The 18064-nt window shown below is 33.9% G+C and overlaps 1 protein-coding gene across 11 annotated transcripts in view; it reads left to right on the plus strand.

Annotated features, from left to right (window-relative positions):
* Nucleotides 1-14919, plus strand: part of LOC138334348 (vitamin D3 receptor B-like) — a 580118-nt gene extending 565199 nt beyond the window's left edge. For 9 of the 11 annotated variants that reach the window (XM_069283005.1, XM_069283003.1, XM_069283004.1 and 6 more), the window contains 2 exons: nucleotides 8385-8566; nucleotides 9218-14919. In XM_069283005.1, coding sequence (XP_069139106.1) covers nucleotides 8385-8566; nucleotides 9218-10007 — 972 coding nt within the window. In that variant the 3' untranslated portion in view covers nucleotides 10008-14919. Of the gene's footprint in view, nucleotides 1-2647; nucleotides 2770-8384; nucleotides 8567-9217 lie in introns of those variants that run through there. The other 2 variants (XM_069283009.1, XM_069283000.1) reach the window with 2 other exon arrangements.
* Nucleotides 14920-18064: the final 3145 nt, after the last annotated feature.

The raw sequence follows: 18064 nt of genomic DNA on the forward strand, positions 1-18064 counted from the left end.
ATGTATTAAAAATGCATCAGGCCATATATTTCTCTAGGGACCTATAGTCTTACACTTTTATTATTAATTGTATATCATCCGAAACATTATCTCTACATCAATATACATTGTCAATATATATAACCAACATCATCATTAAATATCACCTGATGAGCAGCGAAGCTAGAGATTGTAGACCTGTTTTAATTCTTTTTTATATATTTTAATTCCATCACAAAGATATTCTATATTTTTTTATGCTGTATATGTATATATAAACTTGATGGGGGTTAAATGCTCTGTTTATATACTATACTGATCTCGTAGCCACTCACAGAGTTATTGCCCTTTTTCAGAAACAGGTCATTGAGTTAGAGAAGAAGGTTAAGTTTAGCCTGATGTCACATAACAAGTGTACATATGGTAGTCACTTGTCTATATAAACACAAATAAATGATGGTTTAGGAAGTTTCCTTTGGGTCTGATATCAAAGCTTACTAAATCAAACATCTAACAATCAAAGTCATTGCCTTTTAAGTAATTGTCACGGAGGACTTTTGTCCAGCGAGGGTTTACTGCAGTGAAATCTAGTTAGAGAGTTGTTGGTGGTTGTTAATCAACTAATAGGGGATTCATTTTCAATTAATCAAGATTTTTTTTCAAACACAGTCATAAAAATAAGTGATCTATTTACAGACGTAGAAATGACAAATAGGAAAGTGACGTCATGTGTACGTAGATATCGATATCGCGTGCTGGGTAACAATTAAGGATAGAGTATGTTTGATTCGTCAGTAGTTTGATGGCAAGGATAATAGAAGCCTTTTGTACTGTACAAGTTCTCCGAAACACCTGACACCATCACCTGGAAAAACAAATACGCAAAATCTTAAATTCGTGTCAAGAATCGCCAAAATCTCCTCCATGTCAGTTGCCAGAGTTGAAACCCAATCACTTTCTGTTAGAAGCTTAGATTTGTATGCGCTCATGCATTAAACAATTGCCTTATTTAAACACTGAAACTCTTTATTTATTTATAAGTTTGATTGACGTAAATAAAAAATTGAAATTTTAAGACCTTCGTTTTTTTGTTCACTTTTTTTCTCTCCTATATTTAAAAGCTCTAAGAATTAGTTAACAAATAGGCCAGAGTTTTTTAATTGAAATCTTGACAACAATATAAGCATACAATTTTGATAAGCAAGGTCTTGTTAACCCCGGATGTGTTTCTTACTTTCGTTATGTTCAGATCTAATTCGACCAATATTAAGTTTTTTTCTGACCTTGATTTGAAGGAGGTCGATATACAGAGTTGGGATATATTTATGTACTGTACTCGCTCACCCCGAGCACTTTAAACCCTACCATTGTCCTACCTACAGTGTCATTGTAAGATACCATACAGCTCCGAGGAAACCTTACCTCGATCTGGTATGGGCGAAATTTTAGGTCGGAGGTATGTTTGCCAGGCAAATGCTGATACCTTGTTCTCGGATATCTTGACACAAAGCCTCGTCCCCTCCCACACACCCCTCCCTAAGCCCTTTTCCTTCTACCTGAACCCTCCAATTAGGTAACAATGATCACATTCCCAGTAAGACATCCCAGATATCTGTCCCCTGAAAGCCTGCAATGATAAAAGGCAAGGTTAACTATTATTGTAATCATATGTAATTTTCGGTTAAGTTTACCAAGGTGAATTCATCATTAGTATTTTACTCTTCAAAGAACACCAGCTAATTTTACATCGGTGTTACCCTTGTGTGGGCTTTACCCTTTACTGTGATGTTCACAGACTTCAAATTATATACCTCAACTTTGAAAAATTGCCAGAAACATTGTAAGAAAACCAGGATTAAAGATTATGATATCACTTGTCTCATTTGTTTGTGGGATAGTCAGAGTTTAACTCCCTCTCTCCTCTCCTTCTCCCCCTCCTCCCTCCCCTCCCCCCCCCCCTCTCCTCCCCCCCCCCCTTCTCCTCCCCCCCCCCCTCTCCTCTTCCCCCTCCCCCTTCTCCACCCCCCCACCCCTCTCCCCTCTCCCCCTCCCTCTTTTTCACCCCCCACCCCTCTCCCCTTCCCCCCCTCCCCCTTCTCCTCCCCCCCCACCCCTCTCCCCTTCCCCAGGGCATTTAAGGGCATGCCAGGTTAAGGGGTGGAGGAAAGCCAGAGTAAAAAAAAAATACTGATCTATAGCCAGTACCTGACAACTGCCCTTCAGGGGTTTCAAAATTGCCTCTCAGAGGTGGAGGGTGGTAAAACATTGGACACCTTGACCACTGGAACACCACTGCCAGTAGTCTCATAAAATAGCTCTCCAGATGATTTGTCTGTAGGAGTGACACAATCTGTCTTCCTGTCATAATGACTCTACATGTATGTGTTCTGGTGATCAATGTTGGTCAGTGATACATTACATAATCCATACTCATACATACACCTGTGCAGTACATATGATATTGATGCTGTAAAATATTTTCTGATAATTTAATTACAAAAAATAGTACCACAGAAAGCAATATAAGGAATCATCACATTTCTAACTAATTATAGATATCTGTAAATATGTTTTGAAATATTAGGATGATAATTAAAAAAAAAAAAAGTATGAAAATTATAGAGAAAATATCATGATTAAAAATTAAGAGATGTCATATAGAATTATACGAGTTTTTGTTGTATTTAGATTATGATGTGTCTATATGTAGAAACAGGAAGTAGATGTCATGAAGACCTGGTGGCTGTGGTTAATGTCTACCCAACCCACCAGATGGGGCTTCAACCACAAGTATGGCCAACCTTAGCTGTCACTTCATAAACATCCTAACAAGTGTTAGCTAGCATTGTTTTATCATTAGGGAACACTGTCTCTCCATCTTATTTCTTTTTTGAACTCTCTCTCCATCGATCTTCATACACAGGGAAAAGAGGATTTATATTTATTTTCTGTGGTGAAGTTTGTATGTATGATAGCGGGGGAAAATGTGTGTTAGGTTTTGATTAGAGTGTAGGTCACAGCAATAATAGTACATCTGTCAGACCAGTGGCAGGGTCAGCTGGTGCAGTCATCAGATACCTATAGCCAATAAATAGATCTTCCAAATTCCCTACCTACATACCTTGTACCTGTCTATACTTACCACCTGTCTATAAAAATACTTATAATTAACAACTACCTAGTACCTGTATACCATGTGCCTGTCTATACAGACCACCTGTCTATAAAGATACTTGTAATTAACAACTATATCTAGTACCTGTATACGGCTACCTGTCTGTTAAAAGTAAAATTTTATTAAAAAAAAACTACCAGTTATACACAATACCTGTCTATAGTGACCACCTGACACCTGTCTATACTGACCACCTCCGTATTGCTATATATATGCACCAATATTGTGTAGATTTATTGTGAATTCCATCAGATATCCACTAATGATAAGCTCAGTTTGTAATGATGAGGAGATATTTTGGATGACTTGGCTATAACATCTGCTGTCTGCCTAATGACCAGTGTGTTGTGTAGATAGCTTAACTTGTACCACAAGGCTGTTATAATATTCAGACATTAACAAGAAAATGTTTAGGACTAAAAGTCTGTAAAACATTACTATAAGCATTATTTTCATATATGATTAATTAGCAATAGTGCTTTTCAGAAAAAAGATGGAATTAGATGTGGAAACAAAACTATTTAAATGAATTGATAAAAAAAATGAATAAGCATGCATTTTGCAAAATATATGAGTCTATATATTATTTATGATTCTTTTATGAGTTATCTCCCCTTCCTTCATCCTTTGTGAAGTATTTACCATTAATATTTTGTGAGTTATTTGCCTCTTTTTGAATTATCCCTCTTCCCTTATCTTTCATGAGTTATATCTCCATCATTCATCATCTTGTGAGTTAGCTTCCTTTTCCTTGACATATCATGAGTTATCTCCCTCTTTCCTCATCCTGTGAGTTATCTCTCCCTTCTGTCATGTCTTGTGAGTTAGCTCCCCCTTTTGTTTAGTTTTTATGTAGCCGTGATATAGACTGTATTTGGCTGTGTTTTTTTGTAGCCGTGATATAGACTTTTTTTGTGTTTTTATGTAGCCGTGATATAGACTGTATTTGGCTGTGTTTTTTTGTAGCCGTGATATAGACTTTTTTTTGTGTTTTTATGTAGCCGTGATATAGACTTTTTTTTGTGTTTTTATGTAGCCGTGATATAGACTTTTTTTTGTGTTTTTATGTAGCCGTGATATAGACTTTTTTTTGTGTTTTTATGTAGCCGTGATATAGACTTTTTTTTGTGTTTTTATGTAGCCGTGATATAGACTTTTTTTTGTGTTTTTATGTAGCCGTGATATAGACTTTTTTTTGTGTTTTTATGTAGCCGTGAGGGGTTTTATGTCAATAATTTCACCCAGTCAGCAGTTATTTTGTGCGACCTGTTGCAGCCTCTATGTTATATAGGGCAGATCAATAGAGATGTTTATAGAATGGAGAGCTGTCGACTACCACACTCCCTGTCCAGGAATACCACTTACAGGGAAACCATACAGCCTTACCACAAATGTCAAAATTACTAAGATTTCTGTCTTCAAGTTTTCTAGGAAAATAAATCATAGAGGTCACTGATCAGTAAATAAGGCTCTGGGTAAAAAAAAATTATATCATTTATATTGAAGCATGGGTATCAATTGCTTTTACAGTAAAATAATTAATGACTTGATCAATGTATTAAATAAATAATGACTAGATGTAAAATGATGATAGATTTTGTAATTAAATACTGTGACTTGATCAGCACAATGACTCTTAGTGTTTGATCAAATTCAATTTCCTACCAATTATTATTGTGCGGGATTTCAATACCTAATCATTGCATGTTAAAGGTTGAACAAAATTGATATGGCAATTTTATTTAAATTTTATCATACAGATATATCTGTATTTACTTGCCATTTGATAGCTTGAATGTCCTTCATATGCTGATTGGTTGGAAATGTATACTGGCTGCATAAATACATTATCGTATAATGTTAATACAACATCAAAACAGCTGTCTAAATCAGCTATCTCTTGAATAGTTTTAGGTAACATAATTAGGTGTCTTTTAGTGCACATGAGATTCTCTAGAAACCAAACACGGCTAAGCAGGCATGTTAAATAACTCTTTAGATTTCTAGAGTCCAGAAAAACAAGTTACATGTATTTTGTTACTTCTACTAGAATTCACAGGGATGAAATCCAGACTCATTCATTTTATCATAAGACTTTATTTTCCCTCATCATGAAATGTGTTATATATCCATGCACGGTGGTTCTGTGGATGTAAGGGTATTTATTTCTATTACAGATATATCTTACACACAGTGTTATAAGAACAAACCAGTGTACCCTAGTATTAAATCTTTACTGCACTAAAATGTTAGTTTTGTCACAGCGATGCTATACATTTTGTGTGAAATCTCCTACAAAAAGAAAAAAGAAAGTTTTGTCAAAGCTTTGTTATAAATTTTGTGTGTTATATAAAAAAGCAAGTTTAGTCAAAGTTAAAAAAAACCATTATGAAATCTTTTGTGAATAAAGTACAGTCCAACCCACAGGATGTGTCAAAGTACCGAGAGCGTTTCAAGTGGTTTATGTAAAACTCTGCAGCTGGAAGAAACACTGTGATAAATTGTTGGCTATGGTGGAAGTACAGTGCAGTTATAGGAGAAATGTTTTGAGAGAATTCTTGACTATAATTACATGTCAGTGAGTGTTGAGTGAAGAAATTACATGTTTGGATATCTATGTTCTCTCCACATCTAAACACGTTCATTAGATGTCATTACCACAGCTTTCAACAAACTAAAGTGTATCAGTTTTTCATTTTCTGTCTGAGTAATATTCAGATTTTTTTTCAAATAAATTAGAATCTTAATGTTGAATTAAAAAACAAACAAGAATTTCAAATTTAATGTTGAATTAAAAAACGAAAAAGAATTTCAAATTTAAACAAGAAACATCTGTAAGACGTCAATGTGCCAGATTCCATTTATCAAAGTAGAATGAAACAAGAAACAACAAGACCATATGTAATACTAATATGTAGGCCTAAACCCCCTCTACCCCCACCCTCCCAACACCATTGAGACCAAATTTAAATGTTTCCCTCACCTCATGGAACTTCCTAAATCATTAATTTATTTCCCCAATTCATTAAATGTTAAACATAAGAGATATAAGGAGAACAGAGCTTCAGTGATAAAAACACAGACATGCATGCTGATGTTTGAATGTTTTAATTAATGAACTTGGAAGGTGTTGATTGTGAAATGGGTTAGAAATGAACCCTTAGATCTTGTGTAGTACACAGGTATCTGCTAACAGGTAAGATGAGACAATCTCATCAATCATTCATCTCGCCCTTCCCCCAGCGATTCCTATCAACCGCGCTTGATTGCTTGTAGGTCTCGTGTACTGATGCAAGGCAAAAAGTATAGAAAAAATAGTTGATTTTTAATGGCTTATTTACTAAATCACATAAATTCAGAATTTCCTTCGTTAGTTAAATCAGGCTGATGCAAGATTCAATTTTGATGTGTTAAACTGTTCGTTAAATGATGAAGAAATGTTGATAGGCTATATTTAAATTCCGACATTTTCTTTTGGATTTTCATGAATTTAAACATGTGTATTAGTGTGTGAAGTATTGATCTTCTGTGTGACGGAGATATTCGTGTGATCGTAATGCATGACGTGGTGTAACAGTTATCGAGTAAATTATAGCAAGATGTCAACAAGATATTGACATCTTACCTGACTATAATGGTAGTGTTGTAGTCACAGGACCAATTATCCTACCCAGGTAGAGAAAATCGAAGCAGCCCGGTTTTACCTTTATTCAGATGCACTGTAATGCTTTATCAACCACTGAAAAGATATACATCTTTTTTCTTTCTCAAATGAACATGGCTTCTCATATTTTGCCATTTAATAGACTTTGTTATGGCGTATAAATCTACAGATTAAGACCTGAGAAAAGTGTATAGTCTCAGAAATATATCTCTCTCGATACATGCAATTTAATAGCTTACTGGGTGAGTTAAATGACAGTGGTTATAGGAATTAAAAAAAACCTCTGGTCTTTCTGGTGAATAAGGTGGATGATTTTAAGAATGTGTGACTTGTAAGGGAATCAGAAGGGGAGTAAGGCTATAGTGTAATAGGAAGGTATATTTGTGAGATACCTTAAGGGCCTGTTTAGTATCACTGGAGTGTCTGTATGAATAGGTCTTAATATCAATAATCATATCTATATATATATTTCTGTATATCATAGACATGTTCCTTCTCCATTAACTTTTGTTTGCTAATTTGAAGTTTGTCTTTTTCAATTTTCTTGACATTTGATGTTTACAAAATAATACACTATTTTAACATATCCTGTAATTCATTTTTTTCTTGTCCTGTGATAACCATGGAAACTATTGTAATTGTTACATTATTTTAGAAACAGTTTCTGACATAATGTCATACAAACCACTCACACAAACTAACTCACTCATACAAACCACTCACACAAAGTAATTCAGACATATGCTGTAGTGTAGTTAAAATCTACAAACCACTCAAACATACGAATGTGAAATGATTCCTTTATTGGATGAACTTGACAATGAAAAATTGGAATTCTATGAATCAATGATAGATAGATATCTGATTTGTACCTAATATGATAGATATCTGATTTGTACCTAATATGATAGATATCTGATTTGTACCTAATATGATAGATATCTGATTTGTACCTAATATGATAGATATCTGATTTGTACCTAAAAACTGTCTTGATTTGCAATAATTTCGTCTTATTAGCACCTTTTCATTTTTTCAATTTTTTAAACGCCCTGGGCGCTTATTGGGTCGAATACGATAATACAATAGTTATTTGATATGTACCTAATATGATAAATATCTGATTTGTACCTAATATGATAGATATCTGATATGTACCTAATATGGTAGATATCTGATTTGTACCTAATATGATAGATATCTGATATGTACCTAATATGGTAGATATCTGATTCGTACCTAATATGATAGATATCTGATATGTACCTAATATGGTAGATATCTGATTCGTACCTAATATGGTAGATATCTGATATGTACCTAATATGATAGATATCTGATTCGTACCTAATATGATGGATATCTGATATGTACCTAATATGATAGATATTTGATATGTTCCTTATATGGTAGATATCTGATATGTACCTAATATGGTAGATATCTGATTTGTACCTAATATGATAGATATCTGATTCGTTCCTAATATGATAGATATCTGATTCGTACCTAATATGATAGATATCTGATTCTTACCTAATATGAAATCTTGTTTATGTGTTGTAGGAATACTTCAAGTGTCCGTATGAAGAGAAATGTAAAATGGATGTGTCTAACCGCCGTTTCTGTAAGCGATGTCGACTGAGGAAATGTTTTGAGATCGGCATGAGGAAGGAATATATCTTGACAGAGGAAGAGAAAAGTCGTAAAAAACAGAGGATTGAGGAGAATAGGTACACGAAAGGACAGTGAGTTTGATCAACAGTTTTATCATCCCACACCCAACTTTGGAGTCAATGATTAAAACTTTTCATACTAAAATTTCAACATACTAAATGTCTATGACATGCACTCTAGAAAAATTAACAGATTTTGTTGGGTAAGGGGAGATAACTGTTAAAAACTCCTTGATAACTTTTATTCATTGACAACATATATATGGCCTAATTTTAGATTTAGTTAAATGCATTAGTTTTCAATCCATAAAATTTGCATATGGTGTGATTTTTTTTTATCTGACTCTTCTAACTTCAAAGTAATATTTGATAATGAATGAAATATGATCAAGATCTGGAAAAGAATAATCTGTAACTTCTACTGATTGTATCATTTCGAAATGATTGTAATAATAAATCTAAGGCTACTTGCACTATCTGATTTCCTTGATACATGTGCAGTAAAATATGTTTGTACCAAAACACACTTATTGTACAACAAATTCTTGTTGATAACAGTACTTTATTATCATAGTCAGTGTTCCTATAAGATGTTTTGTATAGCAAAGTATACTTATAATGAAGATATTTAGTTGCTTTCCAGAGTTTCAAGGTAACCATGTTTTACTCTTCTATAAAGAAATTTTATACATTTTATGGGATTTTTCTTTCATTTTTTTACAGAAAAGTAAGAGAATGTGATAGGAAAAATCAGATCAGTGATGTCAGCACTTCCAACAGTTACACAGGGAAGGTCCGCGTCTTGGAGCCTGACGAAGATTACCTCATCAACGAAGTCGTCAGCGCATATCGTCAGTCCCTCGAGGTCAGCATCGACTCGGAAATCCCACGAGACAATGCCTCTTTCTTGGACTTAGTCAATATAGCAGAACTGAGTGTACGTCGAGTTATCGACATGGCAAAGAAAATAAAATCTTTCAAATCTCTGTCTCAGACGGACCAGATCAGTCTGCTAAAAGGAGGCAGTATAGAACTACTCATCATTCGCTCGGTCATCACATTTGATAAAGAAAAACAACATTTTCTGGATCCGTTTGACAATGAGAGCAACGCTATGTCCTTGGACCAGCTCAAGGTCGGAGAAGGTGGCGGATTGTTTGAGGAGCACATGAAATTCACAAAATCTTTAGCAATAGATTTGAAGGCGGACGAGACCATGCTCATTCTGTTGTTGGTTATCTCTCTTTTCTCACCGGATCGTACAAATGTGACAGACAAAGCTTATATCTGCCAGGAACAGGATAAGTATGCCCTGCTCCTTCTACGCTACATGGAGTCTAGGTACCCCTCTAGTCTTGTGCGCTCTCTCTATCCCAAACTCTTGATGAAACTCACTGACATTCGTAACCTGAACGAAGAGCACTCGCATGTTTTGCTCAAGGTGAATCCAGAAGGTATCCAGCCATTGATGAAGGAGGTCCTGGATCTCAATGTGAAGAATGAAATCGCGTAATGTTATAAAATAAACCCATCCGAAGGGTTTATGTGATATTTGACCGTAACTGCCGGTGAATTGAGGTTCGCTGATTCTATCACGCTGTGTGAAAGCTGACTCGGTTTACCGATATTCACAGTTCAACTTGTGCCACAATATTCTGCCTTTCAAGCTAAGTGGACGTACACCGACAAACAGTGGTTTGATTGGCCTAATTAAACCAGAGAAGGATGGAGCACCATGGCTTCATCTGCCACATGGTATAAGGGAGGTTCAGCTCCAGTTAACTATGTACATTATCGTGTTTATCAAATAGACACCCTTCGTCCATACGGTAATACGTGTACAGCCATTTTAGTCCAAGTGCATGATGGGAGTATGTGTAAGCTCGTGGAATCAGCTTACAAAGAAATAACATTGTCTATTTCGTAACAATAATCAATATGAATCATAGCTCTCAAAATGATGGAGACAAAATGGACTTCAGAGATACTTAATGTTACAAATCGGTGTACATTTTGCCAAATTATGTTTCGAGTTCATGTCACCTGATTGGTCGTTCAGTAGACAACCAATAAACACTGATACCAGACATGAGGAATAGCTGTAGGCTAGCTGGTGTTTGTGCGAGGCCAAAGACTTTGTGCAGATATACGATCTGATGAAGATTTACATATTGATAACTGTTTTATCTCCGGTGATTAGATTTGGTGTTAATTAGAATACAATTACTTGATGGCACTCTATCGAAGCAGTACTAGAAATACTGATAAATTAAAATATATTTTTATCAGAAAGATTATTCAGGAAAATCAAGATGAAATATAGAAAAAGTATAACTTTGGAAATATCTTGTCTAAGATGTCATGTGAAACATGTCATGTATTGTTAATTAAGAGTTTGGCCTGGAAATGAATGGGAGGCAGCGATCTATAATACTGACTATATATGGCATGTGAACAGGATGATGAGAACTCTCCTGACTACCCACGAGAGATGACGGCCCGGACGTGGGCGTTACATAAACAGCAGAACAGTGCTTCCTCTTCATTTATATGTATATTAGTTCAACACTCATATTCTTCTAAAGAGTTACTCAAAGGGAGACAATTTAATATTTTCTTTGGTAGAAAATGTATTCATCCATCATAAGTACTGATTCGAGTCACAATCAAGTGCCACTCTGGGAGGTGGTCAAATTAATATGATATTGCATATGTATGTGAAATAAATGTTTGCTATAATATTGTGCTCAAGTAAATATTGTGCAAATATAAGGGAGATAACTATGTATTAGCCATCGTATTGATGTACATCTGTTACTATAGTTACTCCAAGCCTAGCTATACCATATAGTGTAGTTAATGGAGGAAAAAACACTAATAAATGCTGAATCGTTGAAGTGCCTGTTTCTCATGTCCATGTGATAAAATACTTGTAGTCTCCAACTGTAGTGTCCACAAAATGATCATTTTGTCGCATCGTTATTGCCCTATATTTCGTACAGAGTGCATACTTGTAGATACCCCAGTAACTGGTGTGTATATTTCATAGTGTTATCAAAATTTTAAAAAATGAAAATATGAGATGATGTTAATGACATATAGTGCTTATACAGTACAGAGTGTGTATTATATTGTAACCTAGTCATTCCTAACAGGAAATGATATTTTGATATTAACATTTCAGACTCGTAACTAATATACACAGGCTAGCAATCCTTATTTTTCAACTACATCATTGTTGGTATTGTCCGCTGTTTGTTATTTTGGAAAGTAATGCCAGAAAAAAATTAGCTTGGTTGTTAACATGATAGATATTCCTTCCAAACCATTTATAAGAAAACTAAGACACTATTTTGGTTGGTAGTTTAAATATTCCTTCCACATTATTATTGAGAGGACAGAAAAACATATGTTTATGGAATATGAGTATTTTTATTGTCATGGTGCATTAACTATGTCAATATGATAGGAGTGAGAGTTATGAGAATTCTGTGTTTCTGATGTTTCTCCCTTCCTGCTCCCCATGTTACATGCGATGAATTATTGATCCAAAATCCTATGTTTTAATTTTCTCCGAGTCCAACTGAGGTTTTAATTTTTCTGAAAGTGAGATCATGTAGGATTTTATGCATCAAAAATCTATTCCCTGTGATGCAGCTGTTTTCATTGTTATTTTCTCTGCAGGATAGAAACATTATAGTGATGTAGTGTTGTCATTCCGCGGCAGTAAGCTCCTTCAACAGGCTTACCGGTAAACTGATAATGCCCAGGTATACCTTCATTCAATCATGGCTACTGAAAATATTGAAATATTGCATAACGTGATTTTTCCACAATACTCTAAATACATCATGACTTCTAAATACAAAGAATAAATTTCTAAATAAGCTTTATCGAAAACTCAACCTTGCTTATAAATATGGCTTAAAAAGTCGGGAATAATGCTGAATATCAATTAATTGGTTTAAAAAATATTGATTGTTCTTTATACATAGAGTCAATGAAACAAAATTTAAAAGATTATTTCAATTTAATGCTTAAAAACAAATTCCAGGTAAATATTATGTCTATTGGGGTCTATGTTAAATAGAATATTTCTAGTTTATCAGATTTAAGAAATATATATTTTTTATCAAAATTTGACCATGTAAAACATATAAATTATAGATGAATTTTGAAATTGATTGAAAAAAAAAAAAAAAAGAAAAAAAAAAAAGATATAAAATGATAAATTCATTTCTGGAGTTATAAAATGAATGGCTATATTAATCAAGAACTATTAAGTGCTGTAATTGTGATAGTCTGATATTATTGTGGTATATTTAGACGTGTCATACATGTGTTGATTTTTAACATAGTTAATCTTATTGTTTCGTGATATTAATTTCTTGCTTTTGTGTTAATGTTTATTTCCACATTTCATGTCCCTGGTCTGATGGGGAAAATTGAGCCAGAATTTGAATTGAAAGAAATTTCCCTTTTTAGATAGTTGATGAAGACACAGGTGTTTTGAAACTGCAAAATTTATTTGTTTAAAAAAGGGGGGGAGGGATGTTTAAGACATACTTAATTCTGTACCATATCATGTACTCTTATTATATAAATTTTAAAGTGGTATATTTCAGAAATTGATTGGGAGTCTACATATTAAAACTACAAGAAAACTTGGAAAATAATGATGAATTATATCATATGGATTTCAAAGCTGTCAAATAATGATCTAAATCATTTTAAAAATGTTTAAGGTATACTTTTAATATTTGTCGAGTTTAATCAATATGTCTCTTAATGACATTAATCTCCTCGCTTTCCTTAGAACTAATATGCCTGATCAATCGGTGATGAAAAGGGGGTTAAATAATCATAATTTATTTTTATTTTATTTCTTTTCAAGCAGTCTTCACTAATTAAAATTAAAAAAAGTGATGTTTGCAAAAGTAATAAAGTTACAGTTGTGGGGCTTATCAAATATTTGTAAAACAGACCTTTGGGATTTTTCTTTTGTCTTTCACGCTGTCCAATTTCTTTTGTTATGTGCGTTTTATTGTTTTGCTGAAATAGATTCAGTTGTTGACATCTGTAAAACCAACTTACAGTATGTCCTACAACTTAAATCTGAACTATAGACTTGGAGTCTTATTTATAGGTATGAAATACGATTCAATATAAAGTGAAAGGTTTTATAAGGAAATGGACTTTTCTAATTATACTGAACTATCGGGTACATAGTACCAGTTGTTTTCTGGATGACTTATATTTGCTCATTTTTGTGTTAACTTGACCTGGTAGTTATATTTGCATTATTGTTGTAATCAATGTTTGTTTATAAATGATGTGCAGAAGTATTGTGACACGGTTGTCCGTGCGAGTTTGTTGTATAAATGGCGTTTATGTTCCTGTTTGTTAGGGCAGCATACTGTATTACATTGATAAAAATGATGTTCATCTTATAATGATAAAAATTATTGTATAACTATTATGTTCTCCCCATAGCTACATCATTATATTGTAAAAAAGGAATTCAAATACATAAAATATATATTTCAAGTTTTTAAAAAACTACCAGTCATAATTTCTAGAGCATGATGTATTGTGTTAGAATGACTCAATGTCATAAACTTTGTGACAATAAACTGGATATAAACCTATCATCTGTATAATTGTGTATCGGCATATATACATTATATATATTATACATAGATATATACTTAGCATAAATGTGACAAAATTCTGTAAATACTTTGTTTTGTTGTGAAAATCTCACACCGTTTGAGAGTTTGGACCGTTTCAGTCCAAGAGAGATTGAATTTTCTTGTGAAGGTTTTCCTAACACCAGAGGACTTGTGGTGATATTTTTAATGATTAAGGTACAATGTTGATAGCCTTAAATCATCAATTAGGACCCCAATTATCATATATCATTGAGGCCCCAGAAGGAGATAAAAAGGTCCTGAATTGGAAATTCACTTTATGAGGCCTCAGGAAGGGTTTATCATTATGGTATCATTTGTATTGATGGAGTAAAATCATGAAATGACCACTTGCAGTATTTTTTTTGCATGTATTTAATATACATGGTAACTGCCAGTAAATTAAATGAATTCTTTTCTTTCTACCATGTTTTAATTAGTTTCATTTATTCATTATATATGTACCGAAAGTACGGTGTTTGGTTATGAAAATTTGGTACAATTTTTTTTAATTAGTTTTGAAAGATAATGTTGAAAATGTCTTTAAAATTATCATTTAATGAGATATTTTTCACAAAAGGTTGTATCAAATATCATGATCTTGTTTTGTTAATTCCTATGAGAATTAACCTTCCCCGCCCCTTACATCTAAACAAACATTAAGGACGTCATGTATTTCCACTAACGATATGTTATCATACTTAATTCACACAATAAAAGGTAGCTTGAAATGATTCTTCTGGTATTTGTTGTTTATTTTATAACACTTTTATGTCATATTTATGTCCAGTTTTTAAAAGATCTGCATAAAAATCTAAATAGACTAGAATAATTTAGAATGGATTTCTTTAGTGATGTTTGTGTACCGTACAGCTGTTTTGTCTTTGAGAGACACAATTCAGCTAGATTCATCTGTAATGTTTGTGAACCATACAGCTGTTTTGTCTTTGACAGACACAATTCAGACTAGATTCATCTGTAATGTTTGTGAACCATACAGCTGTTTTGTCTTTGAGAGACACAATTCAGACTAGATTCATAGTTAATGTTTGTGAACCATACAGCTGTTTTGTCTTTGAGAGACACAATTCAGACTAGATTTTTCTGTAATGTTTATGAACCATACAGCTGTTTTGTCTTTGAGAGACACAATTCAGACTAGATTCTTAGTTAATGTTTGTGAACCATACAGCTGTTTGTCTTTGAGAGACACAATTCAGACTAGATGTATCTGTAATGTTTGTGAACCATACAGTGTTTTGTCTTTGAGAGACACAATTCAGATAGATTATCTGTAATTTTGTGAACCATACAGGTGTTTTGTCTTTGAGAGACACAATTCAGATTAGATTTATCTGTAATATTTGTGAACCATACAGCTGTTTTGTCTTTGAGAGACACAATTCAGACTAGATTCATAGTGTAATGTTTGTGAACCATACAGGTGTTTTGTCTTTGAGAGACACAATTCAGACTAATTATCAGTATGTTTGGAACATACAGTGTTTGTCAATTCAACAGTGATGTTTGTGAACCATACAGCTGTTTGTCTTTGACAGACACAATTCAGACTAGATTTGTCAATGATGTTTGTGAACCATACAGCTGTTTGTCTTTGAGAGACACAATTCAGACTAGATTCTTAGTTAATGTTTGTGAACCATACAGCTGTTTGTCTTTGACAGACACAATTCAGACTAGATTTGTCAATGATGTTTGTGAACCATCATACAGCTGTTTGTCTTTGAGAGACACAATTCAGACTAGATTCTTAGTTAATGTTTGTGAACCATACAGCTGTTTGTCTTTGACAGACACAATTCAGACTAGATTCTTAGTTAATGTTTGTGAACCATACAGCTGTTTTGTCTTTGACAGACACAATTCAGACTAGATTCATAGTTAATGTTTGTGAACCATACAGCTGTTTTGTCTTTGAGAGACACAATTCAGACTAGATTCTTAGTTAATGTTTGTGAACCATACAGCTGTTTGTCTTTGAGAGACACAATTCAGACTAGATGTATCTGTAATGTTTGTGAACCATACAGCTGTTTGTCTTTGACAGACACAATTCAGACAAGATTCATAGTTAATGTTTGTGAACCATACAGATGTTTTGTCTTTGAGAGACACAATTCAGACTAGATTTGTCAATGATGTTTGTGAACCATACAGCTGTTTTTCTTTGAGAGACACAATTCAGACTAGATGTATCTGTAATGTTTGTGAACCATACAGCTGTTTGTCTTTGACAGACACAATTCAGACAAGATTCATAGTTAATGTTTGTGAACCATACAGGTGTTTTGTCTTTGAGAGACACAATTCAGACTAGATTTGTCAATGATGTTTGTGAACCATACAGCTGTTTGTCTTTGAGAGACACAATTCAGACTAGATGTATCTGTAATGTTTGTGAACCATACAGCTGTTTGTCTTTGACAGACACAATTCAGACAAGATTCATAGTTAATGTTTGTGAACCATACAGCTGTTTTGTCTTTGACAGACACAATTCAGACTAGATTTGTCAATGATGTTTGTGAACCATACAGCTGTTTGTCTTTGAGAGACACAATTCAGACTAGATTCATAGTTAATGTTTGTGAACCATACAGCTGTTTTGTCTTTGACAGACACAATTCAGACTAGATTCATCTGTAATGTTTGTGAACCATACAGCTGTTTTGTCTTTGAGAGACACAATTCAGACTAGATTCATAGTTAATGTTTGTGAACCATACAGCTGTTTTGTCTTTGAGAGACACAATTCAGACTAGATTTATCTGTAATATTTGTGAACCATACAGCTGTTTTGTCTTTGACAGACACAATTCAGACTAGATTCATAGTTAATGTTTGTGAACCATACAGCTGTTTTGTCTTTGAGAGACACAATTCAGACTAGATGTATCTGTTAATGTTTGTGAACCATACAGGTGTTTTGTCTTTGAGAGACACAATTCAGACAAGATTCATCTGTGATGTTTGTGAACCATACAGCTGTTTGTCTTTGGCAGACACAATTCAGACTAGATTTGTCAATGATGTTTGTGAACCATACAGCTGTTTGTCTTTGAGAGACGCTTGACTTATTCTGATTTCCTGAAATAACAATAATGAACTATTGAAGACCTGCCAGCAGGATACAACTTAGCTGTAAACATATCTTTTTTAGTGCAGTCATAATTTATCACAAATATTAATTTGTGCAGATTTAAATTAGCGCAACCCATTGGTTCAATGCTAGAAATAAAGAAATCTCCTAACTTTAGTGCTGTACATGAAAAGCACTAAAATTAAAACTACCGCTTAAATAAGTACATTTTCAGTATTTGACAGAGATGATTATTCAAACAGCACATCACTGAGGATTTAAATCGATCTGAAATAGAACAAGATCACTAACTGCTTCATGGGAACTACCCATCAACACAATTGAAAGAATTACCAAGTATAGTCCTGGGCTATGAACAAGGACAGTGATTGGCTGGTATGTTCCTGTGTTCTGTACAAGGAAAGTGATTGGCTGGTATGTTTCTGTGTTCTGTACAAGGACAGTGATTGGCTGGTTTGTTCCTGGGTTCTGTACAAGGTTAGTGATTGGCTGGTATGTTTCTGTGTTTTATACTAGGACAGTGATTGGCTGGTATGTTCCTTGGTTCTGTACAAGGATGTTGATTGGCTTGTATGTTTCTGTGTTCTGTACAAGGACTGTGATTGACTGGTATGTTTCTGTGTTCTGTACAAGGACAGTGATTGACTGGTATGTTCCTGTGTTCTGTACAAGGACAGTGATTGACTGGTATGTTCCTGTGTTCTATACAAGGACAGTGATTGGCTGGTATGTTCCTGTGTTCTGTACAAGGACAGTGAT

This window comes from Argopecten irradians, chromosome 11 (assembly GCF_041381155.1).
Source record: "Argopecten irradians isolate NY chromosome 11, Ai_NY, whole genome shotgun sequence".
In the NCBI taxonomy this organism is placed as follows: Eukaryota; Metazoa; Mollusca; class Bivalvia; order Pectinida; family Pectinidae; genus Argopecten; species Argopecten irradians.